The sequence below is a fragment of the Poeciliopsis prolifica genome, unplaced genomic scaffold (assembly GCF_027474105.1).
Source record: "Poeciliopsis prolifica strain line A6 unplaced genomic scaffold, Auburn_PproV2 SCAFFOLD003, whole genome shotgun sequence".
In the NCBI taxonomy this organism is placed as follows: Eukaryota; Metazoa; Chordata; class Actinopteri; order Cyprinodontiformes; family Poeciliidae; genus Poeciliopsis; species Poeciliopsis prolifica.
In genome coordinates, this window is record NW_026562378.1 from 1,609,951 (window position 1) to 1,623,937 (window position 13,987).

General features: G+C 40.2%; 1 protein-coding gene across 3 annotated transcripts; it reads right to left on the reverse strand.

Annotated features, from left to right (window-relative positions):
- Positions 1-541: 541 nt before the first annotated feature.
- nucks1a (nuclear casein kinase and cyclin-dependent kinase substrate 1a) lies at positions 542-13,757 on the reverse strand. 3 transcript variants are annotated; one of them, XM_055027290.1, is made up of 8 exons: positions 13,436-13,757; positions 7,446-7,495; positions 6,156-6,246; positions 5,951-5,997; positions 5,710-5,862; positions 5,178-5,327; positions 3,828-3,980; positions 542-2,721 (listed from the first exon to the last, which is right to left on the reverse strand). In XM_055027290.1, the coding sequence occupies exons 1-8, from the start codon at positions 13,450-13,452 to the stop codon at positions 2,459-2,461; spliced, it is 924 nt and encodes a 307-aa protein (XP_054883265.1). In that variant the 5' UTR covers positions 13,453-13,757; the 3' UTR covers positions 542-2,458. The 3 variants fall into 3 exon arrangements, with proteins under 3 accessions (XP_054883265.1, XP_054883263.1, XP_054883266.1); XM_055027288.1 differs by lacking the exon at positions 13,436-13,757 and having other exon boundaries at positions 7,446-7,804; XM_055027291.1 differs by lacking the exons at positions 5,178-5,327; positions 13,436-13,757 and having other exon boundaries at positions 7,446-7,828.
- Between the last annotated feature and the right edge of the window lie 230 nt (positions 13,758-13,987).

A 13,987-nucleotide genomic window follows, 5' to 3' on the forward strand; every position in this document is an offset into this window, starting at 1 on the left:
AAATTTAAGACCGACATCTCCACAGAAACAAACCGACTTCGACCAGCCAACTGGCGAGAAATGTGCAGTTTCTAATGAAAGACATAATGAACGTAGCTAACTAGCACAGGTTTGTTAAAAGCCGTTTCGCGGGAGCTTCCAGCAGTAATGTGCTTCCATAGAACTTTTGCCTGATAGAAAAGTACCATGAGAAAAAATAAATAAATACCTAGGATATATAGGGTTAAATAAATTAGTCAAGACAAAAAGACTTGGGGAAAAACAACCAACTAACCTTTTAAAATACAGACATTTTAAGGACTTAAATTTAGGTCCATGAAGTTCATATTTTTAAGGGATGTGAGCATATCCTGTCTAAAACATTCTACTAAGCAATTACAAGTGAACAGGGTTCACATTTAAGTGATTTATCATGTTATCTTTATCTCTGCATTTTGTTACAAATAAGCCTTGTATATAAGTTTCTAAATAACCAAACATCTCACACACTAGTAGCCATTCACACAGAGCTGAAGGTCATGAGACAAGCAGGTAATCTGTATAAAAAGTAGGTTGCCTTTATTAGAAGCTGGGAAACCAAAACATTATCAACATTGTTTAATACTTTTCCTTTAGACCACAATGTTGCTACTGCCAGCATTTATTCAACATCATCGCTTCGCACTTTTTCCACAACATGCAAAAAGATTGAAGAGTTCAGTGTTCCTTTTTTTTACCCCCACTAGACTGACAAAAGCTTCACTGCCCGGTCGCCGTAGGAATCACAAGTCAGCTTACATTAACATTGCCAGAACAACTCAACGCAGATTAAAAAGAAACCAAACAAAAAAGTAAAAACAGAGAAAAGTTGAAGAGTGGATGAGAGAGGAACAGGACCACGGGCCTCCAGTAGGAGAAGAGAGGAGCCTCTTTTTTTTTTTTAATCTCCAAGTTTTTAAAAACGGCTGGACTGTAAAGACTCGGTGCCAATTCAGGGACCTGAACGTAGAAAAACACTGACCTGCTGTCTCAGACAGGCGGGAAACAATCAAATGTGCTTGTGAACGAAGGTTCCGGCGCCCGGAACCGACCTGGCTGGGACGAACTTCTATTGCGACCTCAGGATGACCCGTACGAAAACATTGTCCCCAAGACCGCAATAGCAACTTCATTCTTTTATTCTTTTTTTTCTTTTGCTTTGACATCAAACAGAAGAGGATAATCTCACAAGTGCTGCACCTGATCTACAAATCACGAGTTCTGACATCGTCTATGGCTTCGGATGGTCTGCTGATCGGACTAATTGGTGACTCGTTTCGAGCCGGGCGTCGGCCGCCTTGCCAGCAAAGGTTTGAAACGTGAGGACTCGTTACATTCTCAGGCCTTCGGGGATGATGTTAGAGCCACTGGTGGGAAAAAGAAAAAAAAAAATTAAACCGAATGAAAATTAAGGCATCGACAGACAAATGAACACGGAGCTGCCCAGTCTACTTGAATTGCTAACGTGGGCAACTCAAAGTACTGAGGAACCGAAGTGATGGGAAACCGACAGGAAACCACTAAAGCTGATGGGAGAGAGAGAGAGAGAGAGAGAGCTGCTCCCACTGAACAGATTAGATAGGGTCAACGGGGTTTCTTTAAAATCAAGATACATTTTATTTCTTTTTCTTAAAAAACAAACATTACAAAAAAATCTGAATAGAGAATTAGAACAATGAACCAACAGGAGAGAGAGAAAAAAAACATTCTTGTTTTAAGCTCTCAAAACAAAGAACACCTCTTGTTGCATTTTTCTGAAAACAACAAACAAAACAAAAACAAAAAAAACAAAAACAGGATGTGGAGGTGCCTGGCACAAAGGATTGGATGTTAGGATGCTGCAGCCATGCAGGGGGCATTGTTTCAGAAAATAAAAAACAAAACAAAAAATATAGCTGGATGTACAAAAGAGAAACCGTTCCAAAAACCAGCTGAAGGAAAAATGATTAAAAACCGACAAGCCTCACTTTTAAGAGAGCTCAGAAATGCTTTAAATAAAGTGTTTAAACTCATCACGGCGTTCAGCGGTGGCAAAAACACCAAAGCAGAGAGGAAACGAGGGCCGTAAACCCCGGAGCGTGTCGGCGTGCATGAGATACAGCGCTTTGCCTACCGATACCGAACACCACCTGGGATGGGCTGAACCGGTAAAACAGGGAGAAAAGAGGGGCTGCTGCTCTGCTGCAGGACGGACATTCGCTTCACTGTCCTACAGAGACGGAGGAGACGTTGGGATGATGGAGGAGCAAGGATGCTGACTGAGGACAAAAAAAAAAAAAAAAAAAAAAGCAGAGGTTCTCCAAATCGTTGAGCCAGGCCACCAGGAGGGGAAGAATACAAAAAGAAAAACAAAACCCTAAATGCAGAGCAACAAAAGAAAACAAACATATGAAGGAGAGACAGAGAGAGGTGGAGGATGGGAAGGAATGGGTGCCGTCTTCTAGTCTTCCCCAGAGGGCGCCTCCTCTTCCGAGCCATTCTCCTCCTCCTCGTCTTCCTCCTCTTCCTCGTCTCCTCCTGCAGACTCCTTCGTTGTCTTGGGGGCGGGGGAGGTCTCCTCCTTCTTCTCGGCGGCCTCCTCCTCTTCCTCCTCCAGAGGGCTCTCTGGTTCTTCCTCCTCCTCTTCCTCTTTGGGTGAGCTCTTCTCCACGGTCTTGGTGCTGGGGCGGCCCTTGCCCTTCCCCTTCATGGGGCTGGGGGTGACTGCAGGACAGAGGGGAAGCACTCAGGGCAACTTATCTCATTGGTTGAAAAGAAAAAAAAAAAAAAAAAAACCCTGCAACAATTTCACATCAAATCACTAAAAATGATATGAACTGTTCTACAGCCTGGAATAAAAGTTCTGACCGTAATCAGAGGCTGGAACAATAAAAGAGAAATAAAAAGATGGATGTCATTTTATAGAGCAGGGGTCACCAACACAGGGCCTGAGGGGACCCGGACTCCCCAGGGGACCTCATCAGTCAAGTTCTAAAAATAGCCATCGTCATTAGGGAGAACTGCACAAAAAAATTATTTCATAAAATTTTTTTACATTGAAGTAATAACATTTGTTTATATTTAGAATTTGAAAAAAGTTCATTATAAACATGTTTAAAATAAATTGCTTTATGTATAAAACTCATTTCTAGGATTAAAGTTCAGAATTATGCAGGATTTTATTGGAGTGCAGTGGCGCCGGCAGCTGGACCAATTCTGTACCTTGAGATTTTCCTTTAAATAAGAAAACAATCATTTCTAGAATTTTCCCAGTAGAAATTTTCTTGCTCACTGTCTTTGCCTCGGTGTCAGTTTATAAGGCAAAAATAACTCAAAAACGTTTGAGGGTAATGAACTGAGGACTGTTAATCTGGGCTTGGTCCACGCAGGCATTTTGCACACACGAAAGAATCAAGACATCAGCCCAGCTATGACTTGATGAGGGAATAACATTGTAACATGATGTAATTAATAAAAAAATAAACTTTTCTATTATGTAAAAAGTCAATTTTACATAATACTGCTTTTTTTAAGAAAAAGCCAGGAAGCTAAGCTAACCTGTTAGTTACAGAATATGGTGAACTAATGTATTTTTGTTTCAATATAAACTGATGGAACATATTATACAGTATGGAACAGAAAGGCTTTTGCTAAAAGTTTTCACATCATTGAAACGGAATCTAAAAACCGTTTCAATAGGAAAAATAAGATTTTGAATTAACATAGTTTCTGAATAAAATTGTGATGCTAAACAAAAAATAAATAAATAAAAATTGAAATGGAGTTGCTACACACTGAAAGACTGGCATCTCTACTAGTTTTCTTACTACCTGTGGCCTTTAGTCGGGGCTTTGGGCTCTTCTTCTCCTTCTTCTCCAGCCGCCCCCGTCGGATGACCTTCTTTCCTTTCTTCTTGGAGCGGCCGTAGTCGCTGTCGTCGTCGTCCTCCACCATGAAGTCCTCGTCGCTGCCAGACTCGTCAGCTGTGTGTGTGAACAGAGACGCCAGAAACTTAGTTTGTGAAAAAAAAAAGGAAATAAAATCCTGACATGCAGTCGAACAGCTGTCCAGAAAAGGTGGGAATCGCCAAGGCAACCAGGCACTGCAAGAGTTGGACTTTCAAAGTAAATGTTCACCAAAAAAAGTCTCTGAAATAAAGAGGGGATTTTATTTGAAAATAAAGTTTTTAAAATATGTAATTGACTATTCCTACATAAGATTTTAAATACCTGGAAGTTGATGTTCACATGTAACATTTAATATTTATCCGCTCTGTGAGAGATTGTCACATGCCAGTAAGGCGGTTCAGAAAAAGCATCATGAGACAGAAGAAGGTGAAAAACAACACATTAACTTCAATTAATTAAATAATTATGCAGATCTTAACACATAATTTTATTTTATGTTTTTTTAAACATACATTCTTGCCTGAACCTTTGTATTGCATGTTTGTGGTACATCTGTAAATCTGACACAAAAGCGACAATGAATGACGAAAGCTATTGGCCCAATGGGTTTAATTTCTGCTTCAGAAACCAATCTGAATTGGACGCAGAAAAAGACTATTGTTGTGCTTAAGTTATGCTAAATGGTGTTAACCTGTCAGCGAAACTATTCAAGCCTAAAAAAGCATCTCAGTGCTGAACACGTAGCAGCAGCACAGACGTCCTCAATGCTAATGTCAGCGTCCACAGTCCATATTTCTAAAGAAGTTCCATGAATTATCAGCAGTTCCTGAAACACTGGAAAGATGAATGGATAGTTTCAAACTTTGCTCCAATTGGATGGTTTGATAACCTAAGAGACAGTATGAAAAAAACAAACAAAAAAATATCTTTGTAGTTTGAGCTCATGTTTTTATTCAATTATTTAGAAGCCAAAGTGGATTTTTGAATTGAATGTTGCTTATTTTGTCAATAATGACTTTCAATCAATCAATTACAAAGCCCCGCAATGAAATCGATTAGAATTTTAATCAAGTTGCCGCTGACAAATACACTTTATATTAAGAGTCTCAAAATTGTATAGGTTAGCATGTGGAATTGTCCATATTGGGTCACTGTTGGCCAGTTCTGGATTCTCTGGAGTTTTTTCTCATTTTAGAAGACTAGAACTAAACAGGCAATGCAATCCTTGTCCTGCTGCCCAAACATTAGTGAAGCTGCTGGTGTTGTACGTACGGTCCATATAGGACTCCTCCTGGTCTTCGTGCTCCTCATCCTCACTGCCTCCATCCCCCAGCAGGATCTCTCTCTGTTTTGACACGGCCTTGGAAGCAGCCTGCCTCACTGTACGCTTCCGACTCACTTCCTTGTCATCGTCACTGTCATCTGTACATACAGCGAGTTGTTAGACTGGCGCTTGTTACCACGGGGGGGAAAAAAAACTCATGAAGGCAGGAGGAAAAGGATGCAGATAAACTCACTGTTTGATCTGTGACCTTTTACGATACCAACTTACAAAAAAATTTCATTTTACAAAGAAAAATTATTTCAGTTCATACACACTTGCTGTTTATACACAAGCTGATACCTTTTCTTTTAATCGGATTGGATCCAGATGCACACCACTTTTTAAACTTTTACAAGTAAATTCTTGTGAAAGTTATGAATTTAGTTTTTTTGTGTTTGTCTACTTCTAAAAAACTCAAGTCAGACAGTAAAAGTCTTAAGCATAACATTTTAAGCTGGGTGTAGAAGCAGCTGCCAGTACCTGCAGCCCGTTTTCTCTTTGGGCCCCTCTTACTGGTCTTCTCCACTTTGGCTTTCTTTGCCTTTTTTCCTCGCTCTTCTTCATAGTCGCTGCCTGCTTCCTCCTCCTCCTCTTCTCCAAAGTCGTTGTCTTCCTCCTCACTGCCGAAGTCATCTGCATCACGACATGCAGGGAAGTCAGCGAGTCGGGATCTCGGCTCGGCACGGAGCATGCGTTCAGCAAACCGATTGGACAAACTTACCTGCAGAGTCATTTTTGGATTTGGAGAGCTTTTCATCAGAATCCTCGCTGGAAGAAAGCAGAAGACACCAGACTTTGTATTTAACAGCCTGACACAAAATTAAAGCACGATCTGCTCAAAGTTCCTGAACTTGGCGCTCATAAATCTAGCATCATTTAGCGCAGGTCCAACGGCAGAATGAAGCAAAGCCAAACCGTGTCCCAACCTGTCGTCCTGTGAGTTCTTCGAGCGCTTGTGCTTCGGCTCACGAGGGGCGGGGCGCACCTTCTTGGGCCGATCGCCGGCATATTCCTCATCTACAGAGAGGAGAGGAAGGACAACATCTCAGATCACAAGCAGTTTCATAACTAATTTACTCCCAGAAAGTAATTTAGAATTTTACTTTGTTAAATTATAATCTATTGTTACACTAACATACAACTGTTTTCAATCAATTTGTAGGTCATGCTTAGAACCATCAGTGCTGTGCTGCTCAGGAAGTCCAGCACAATTTCTTTTGAACAAACTGTTTTTATATCTGCGATCTAAGTCTTGTAATCCTTTCATGCATATAACCCCAAGTTTATAAAATACCGCCTATATACTGATGTTTTTCCTGTGGAGTTTTACTATTCAAGTAAAATTTGCCCAAATGTTCACGTTTTTGTAGATTATATCAAGCATATTCTAAAGAAAATGCAGCTCAGAAAGTTCTGTCCTGGATGTAATGCTAAGCTATTAGCTGCCATTTGCAAAGAAGCCAGCTAATGAGCAGCATTTATTTTCCTTGGTGCTGATTGGCTGCACCTCCCAAGACTGTGGATTTTATCTGTTGTTGTAGTGCTGTGAATAATAATGCATATGAAGGCATATTTGGCAAAATGATACGATACCAAGAGCTGCGGAGTTACTCTCCATAATAGAAAACCAGGAATTTTATCATAGTTAATGAAATAATTAATGCTTCCATTTTTGTCTTTGTGTCAATGGGTAAAAAACACACAAAGAAGGAATTGGCAGGCCAGATCTAAAAAAGAAAAACAAAAGCTGTAAAAAGTGCTGGCCAGTAAAAGTTAACCTGTGATGCTGAATAGTAAACATCTGATTAACAGCAGCCTGGCTGTGTATTACTGCTCAACTCCAACAGCCTTGCATGTCTAACCAAATACGAGGCTGATCGAAGCACATGGATCATCTGGAGTTAATAACTGAAAGACTATAAATGTGTGCACAAGCAGCAAGCTACTCCAGAGCGGGTGTGATATTTTCTAAGTGGGGGGCCAGCCATGTAGTGTCAGAGAAACATTCATCTCCAACAATACATGTTCACTCCAATGAAAGCAAACCACAAACAAGCATTCATAAAACCGGCACAAATTAATAAAACAGATTAAAGGTTTAAGAACGTAAACTTCATTTGCATGCCAGCCATCATTTCATGCGTGGCACATTAGCTAGCTTGTTTTTATGTTTTGAACCAGACAAACGATGGAGAAACATACAGAAACATGGTTACCTGCATCGTCAGACTCGTTGAATTGTGAATAGTTCACCACTTTCCTGTTCCTGTGAACATAAATACACATTTGATCAGATTACAGAGTACATTTACAAGCTTCACCTGATACCAGAATATAAAAAGTGGAGAGAAGGAGACTGCTAACACCATTGTGTTTCCCCTCTACGGAATAGAGTGGAAGCAACAAAGAAACTGCCTGAATGTGTGCATTGTATTATTTGGGTAGAAAAACCTCTAGCAGTGGCCAGACAGAGGCGGATGAACTGAACTGGACCTTGGACCTTGTGTGGCTTGCAACACTAATTTGGTTATGTGTATAGATTTAACCTTAGGTGACATACGGCTTCAGTTTGGGGAACACAAACTTTCAAGAACTGCTATAATAGTGGCAATAGCAAAACATTGTTAAGTCTAAATTTAGGCAAACGGCACATCTGTGATTATCTAATTCATACCAACATTTTTCTTTAGACCAGCTGCAAAGCATCTAGCATAGCTACATTTTTGTTTTGAACCCACTGATTCACATTTACACAAAACCCTCTGTATATGGGCAGAAACTGGAAAAACATGTCCAATATTTTTAGTAATAAAAAAAAATTATGCTGCTCTTGTATGAAACAGAATACACGATCCCACTGAAATCTTTCGTGACACAGAGTCCAGTCAGTCACCTTCATGTGGCTGGCACAGTGCTTCCCAGTCTGTGGCCTCAGAAAAAAAAACCTTTCAACTTTCTCTGACCATCTTCTGATAATTCTCTTTTATTATAGCTTGCCTCTAGCCTCTAGACCACTGCCTCCCTATGGCATTCTGCTGGATTCTTATCGCCGCTCAGTGTTCTGCCTGCGATTTCTCCAATTGAGCTAGATTTCTCCAGTAGAATATTAACCGGGCCAATCAGCGAGCAGAAGAAGTTATAAAAGATTATGTTAATTTCCTGCTCTGATTTAGAACTGTAGTCTGCTTGTAGTTTTTGGCAGTGACAGCAGAGGAACAAAGCCATTCAGTCCATGTCGACCACACTACCAAATACTGAATTAACATGAACAGTTGCCTCGTTTGGCGAGGCAGTTCTCTCTTTGCAGCGCTGATAATTTATAGTAAAGTGCATAGTGTCAAACTGGTGCCTTACATGCATCACAAACAAACATTAGCGACTGAGTAAAATTTAAAGACCACATATGCATGAAGATATTGTTTCTCAACAGTCGTCCAGTGGAAGAAGCAAAGCATAGAACAAGGAGCTGGTTTATACCAGGCTATGTTATATCTGAACAAAGGGTTAATATTCCAAGCAAAAAAATAAATAAAAACAAACAAAGAAAGAAAAAAGATTGTGGTCCAATTTCCAACAGAAGGCCTGTTGGAAATCAGCCAGGTATATATACTACAGAGATGTATATATCCCTGGAACTTGAATAAAACAAATCCAACATTTAGTTTATTTCTAGCAGAGCAACTGAATAAACCCCCCTTGCCCCCTGAAATCCATTTGGGGGGGTTCCGTATAAAAGCCTTATGAATTCCCCTTCCTCCCCAAAGGAAGACACGACTTTTAACCATGGATAGGTTTTAAAAACATCAGTTTTTTTGTGCATACACCAGGTTTCAGTAGCACATCCAATGAGCCTTTATGCATCAGGGTCTATCTGATAAAGCTGGTGTATCCCAAAACAGGTGACAAGATGATGGTAATACTTGTTTAAGGTCGTATGATTTTCCACTATGCAGGGAACACAGATAGAATTGAGGAAATTAACAAATTGGAATTCAATTTAAAATGCAGAGTAACTCAGAATTTCTCAGTTTTCCTGAATGTTTAGGTGTTTGGGAAACACTGAAATCTATAGTGAAATCTAACTGCTGCGGCTTTGGTCACTTATGTGCAACTTTTCAGCAGGCTTTCAATCACACATTGGAGTCAGCCTCTAAAACATAACTTGTCACTACATGAAAAACTGTCAAAAAAGTTCAGTTCAGTTGGAACTGAACTGAGGTAAAGTTCAGTTCCAACTTTACCTCAGTCTGCCTTTACCAGGAAGACTGAAGTTAGAACGATGACAGTATGATCTTGTTTACAGGACAGACGGACAGTTTATGGAAAAGTTTTGGGTTTAAAATAAAAAGAATGTTGCCCATTATTCTTATTATGGTAATTTATTACCCAGCTAGTAAGCTTGTTATAAAAAGAAGACCAAGGCAACAACAAACCAAAGCATCCTGTGCAATAAGCATATTTATTTAAATGATTCTAACAAACTCAGAGGAAATCTATTCCATATGTTTTTCTTCAGTCTCTCATAAATGAGCATATTTGGGGAAACAACTTTAAAAATGACAAACTATTTGAACAAACTGCTTTTAATATCTAACCACTTGTGGCTACAAAAGCATTTGATTGTTGATATTTCTACATATCCCAGTAGAACACAGAAGAAAGAAAACTTTCTTGCAATTGGGACTGCACAAAATGTAGCAGTCCCAAAAGCAATACCATTAGCAATACACAATATTGCAATGTGTATATTACGCATGCATTAAACATAATATATATTGGAAAGAAAATTGGCATATCAGGCAACTAATAAGGCCATCGAAAGATTTTCTAATAATGTGCAGCAACGGCAATAATTATTTTTTATTTTTTGTCCCCTGTATATTGACAAGATTATTCCTTATTTGGGTTATTTTGGTTATGAACCAAAGACAGAAATACAACAAAATTTCTTAAATTGTTCATTACAAGTCATACCATTATCACATTAGATTTTCTCTAATATGACCTGGATAGGGGGGGAGGGGCTTGGGTTAGCTCTCCTTTCCACAGACATAATAAAACATGATGGGGGAAAAAAAAAAATTTTAAATCACTGAAACAAAAAGAAAAACTTAAAGCTTAGCGCAAACATAGCAATGCTTATGAAGGAAAAAGATATGTACGTTTTGTCAATAGTCAGTTGACAGAAAATGTAAGAATAAATGTGCCGACAACTTATAGTGCAGTCTCATCAGAAACATGGATAAACTTTGTGGGGGTGTGACATCTGTACCAGATGCAGAAAATAAAAACTAAAGGACTTGATCTTTATAGAAGTGTACACAAACTTTTGCTGTTTTCAGGCTTTTTATATGACATACTTTTGTGCTTAGTTCAACTTCAAAGCATTTTCAACAGGGAGATTTTCTATTAAAATGCTAAAAATGTCAGATTCTTGGTTTTGCACATGATGTTTTAGTTCTTTAAAACAATAACGGCAAAATACTTTTTTTTAACTTGTAAAACCGTTCAATGTTCTGCTGAACCACAGATGCTTGTTACATTTGTGAAGCTTGAATAATAAATGTGGACCTCTGCCTATTAATTTATTAAATTGTTTTCATTCACTCCACTTCTCGGGTCAACAAAAATGGCTAGAATGGAAAAAGTTGATGATAGGAAATAACAGCAACGTTCCACAAACTTCCATGTGCTTCATATAAGAGTTACGTTTTTATTTTTTAGACCTTTTTTCATCATTTTGTTCTGGTCTCACAGGCGTGTGTGAATAAGTGTTTCAGTGAAGCATATTTGAGGTCACATATTAAAAGACTGGTTCACAGTACAAAACACCTGATTCTTAATGACGCCTAATACTAAAATCTTCACTGTAATAATCAGAATTAGCTTTTGCTGAGTTTGGGGTAACTGTTCGTGACACTTCATGGGTTTTTGGTATCTTGTCTAGTTTTACCTCCACCTCCAGGTCAAAACGTGCAATGCCTCATTTTAAAAAAGCTGCCTTTTCTATTTTACACATTATGTATACGGCTTGGATTTTCTCTAAGAGAGCTTCTTTTTGAGAGTGATGTTCACCCTTAACTAGACATGGGCAATAAATCAATAAAATGTCTATTGATCACATACGATAGATGTGATCGATAGCAATAGAAAAACACCCAACAGAATGCTCGATAATGTCTCAGATCTAGAAGCACTCAGCATTCTGGGGTATGTAGGCAGAAGAAAGGCTTTAGCCGCTCAACCTCTCACGACCAGCTCAGCAAGATTGGTGGCATCAATAAACTCACTCGCTCTTTGGTTACCTAGCAACCACCTCATGAAGAGTTTCAGGCTTTGCCTCATAACTGCTAAAAGAGAAAAAGTTTCCAGGAAATGTTATGTCACCAGTTTGGCGAGACGTTGTCTTTTAAAAAAACAAAATCATTTTTATTGACTGATATGAAATCATTATTGTGATATGTTTTTCAGCCATATCTCCGAGTTCTACCTTATGCCTGTCAGAGGTCCACTTTGTTAGGACAGAAAACAAAACCATCCAGTTTTGACATTCGTCAATCGAGTCGCTGTCACCAGGCTTGTTCCTCTCAAGGAAAAAGCCACTAAGTTGCCATAGTCAAGACAAGCTCTCTTCCTCTTGTTGCTCTGCCCCCTGGTGGCAGCATTAAGAACTCAAACATCAGCTGAAGACTGCAAATGCTTGAGACCACCTCTAAAAACGCTTACAACCTATTATTAAAGTTCAAAATGCATAGATATGCACAATGGAAACCATCTTCACACTACAGCAGAAGTGAACATCTACAGTCTTCCTTATTTCCACGCTTTTCTAGTACAGCCAATCAGCAATCAGGAAAATGAATGCTGCTTTTGGATTGGCTGCTTTGCAAACGTCAGCCAATAGTGTGTGAAATAGCACAGCTTCCATGTATTCCAGCTTTTAGGGATGCTTTTTTTCATCTTAGTTTAGATGTGCTCCATAAAAAAAATAATCTAGAAATAGACTAATCTTGTAGTTATAATTTGGAGTTACATTCCATCGAAAAATAATGAACCACAAATAGATGGGGATCAACTGTATCACTAAAAAGACTACTCAGATTACTAAAATTGACTAAAACTAAAATGTGCTTTCAAAATTAACCCTGGTGCCTTGTAGCGCTTAGAAAGAATTGGAATGTATTATAAAAAATGAAAGCTTATAGTTATGACAAACTCCAAAATGAAATTGCTCAATAATTCCAAAAACAAGCAAAAAAAAAAAAACAACAAAAAAACACATCACTTCCAGAAGAAAGAAAAGATTTAAAGACGAAAGTATGTCGGGACAAACTGGCTTCTAATCAAGCTGGAGGGCATTTTAATTTGGATTAAAGAGCGCAGGGACACCTCATGCCCTGCCATCACAGCAGGGATCTGGCGCTGGAGGGGCGGGGGGGTGGAGGGGGTGTGGTGACTTTTTGCTCATCTCCGCCTCCTCGTGACATCAGCCAGCAGTGTTAATTTACAGCGCTGAAAATGTACCCGCTCGTTTCCCCCCTTGTCTCCCCACCCCCTTCAACCCTCACGACGACATTTTTGTAACCCGGCTGCGTATTACCTTAGCACAAGAAAAAAAAAAAAAAAAAAAAAAAGCAGCAAACGCGACAATAATGGCGAGTGCTGCACCGACATGACCAGCATGCGCGCTAACAAGATCAAATCCTAAGGCAAACCACCACCTACTCCGGGGACGTTTTTTTTTCTCTCCCTCTATGACGAGGGAGGGGGCGACTTGGCTGCGTGTTAGAACCTCCCCTGGATGAATGGGTAGCCATATTCTCATTCTCAGTTAACGGAGGGAAAAATATTGCCAGGCCCGGTTTAACCGACCGGAGCTGGCTGAATCACACCGATGAATGTTGCGCTTGGCCTACATGAGAGTCAACAATGCTCATCATGGATCCGCTTGAAAAGCAGCAGGCAGACACGACGCAGCGGCGGGTTGCGCGTGCAGACCACCCCGCTGGGATCCATGTTAGAAAGAGAGCGTGCCCACAGGAAAAACACTCAGTAACACACCTCCATTATTTTTTCATGAAATGAATCCATTGGCGGCTCATTAGGGCCAACATGGTGGAGAGCGTGCACGTTATCGGTGAAGCCAGACAACGAGAGGCGCTATTTAACTTACAGAGAGAGACCGAGGCGAAACGAGAACACCTACCTCACTGGTCTTGACATTTTGCAGGAATACTGTGGAGGTTAGAGACGGGAGAAGAAAAAGAACGGGGAGGGGGGTGGGGGGTAAAAGAAATAAGATTCCCGCTCTGCACAACACCGAGAGGCGCGAGGCTGCCGCGCGACTCCGCCGTCCGAGCTAGCGCGTGAAAACAAGAGGACGTCCAGGTTTCGCTCACCAAACACAAATATTCTTATTTTTTACCTTCAGCTACTCAAAATGGTGAATAAAACAAACTGAAACTGCAGCTTGTGTGCAACCAAACCAGGTGGTGTTGAGGGGACGGTCGTCGCTGGCCAGCACCGCCCCCTACGGGCCCTGAGAGCAGCAACACGTCCTTCTCAGGCCGCCATTGGCTAATTTGAACGACGACTTTTCTTTTTATTGCACGCGTTTGCTGCTCGTCAGAGAACTTTTACACGCTAGCCCCCGCCCCCACCCTCCCCGTTAGCAGGATAGGTGGACGCCTCACTGTTGAGAAAACAAAAAGAGGCCCTCCGGTTGGATGCAAACATCCAATTCAGTGTGGGTCCCTGA

Bases quoted from the DNA above. Each gene is read 5' to 3' on its own strand.
- nucks1a (XM_055027288.1), bottom strand. From the start codon at position 7,515: ATGTGTATTTATGTTCACAGGAACAGGAAAGTGGTGAACTATTCACAA. The intron at 5,863-5,950 runs GTAAGTTTGTCC...GTCGTGATGCAG, and splicing joins ATCCAAAAATGACTCTGCAG to ATGACTTCGGCAGTGAGGAG. The intron at 5,328-5,709 runs GTACTGGCAGCT...CTGTATGTACAG, and splicing joins AAAGAGAAAACGGGCTGCAG to ATGACAGTGACGATGACAAG.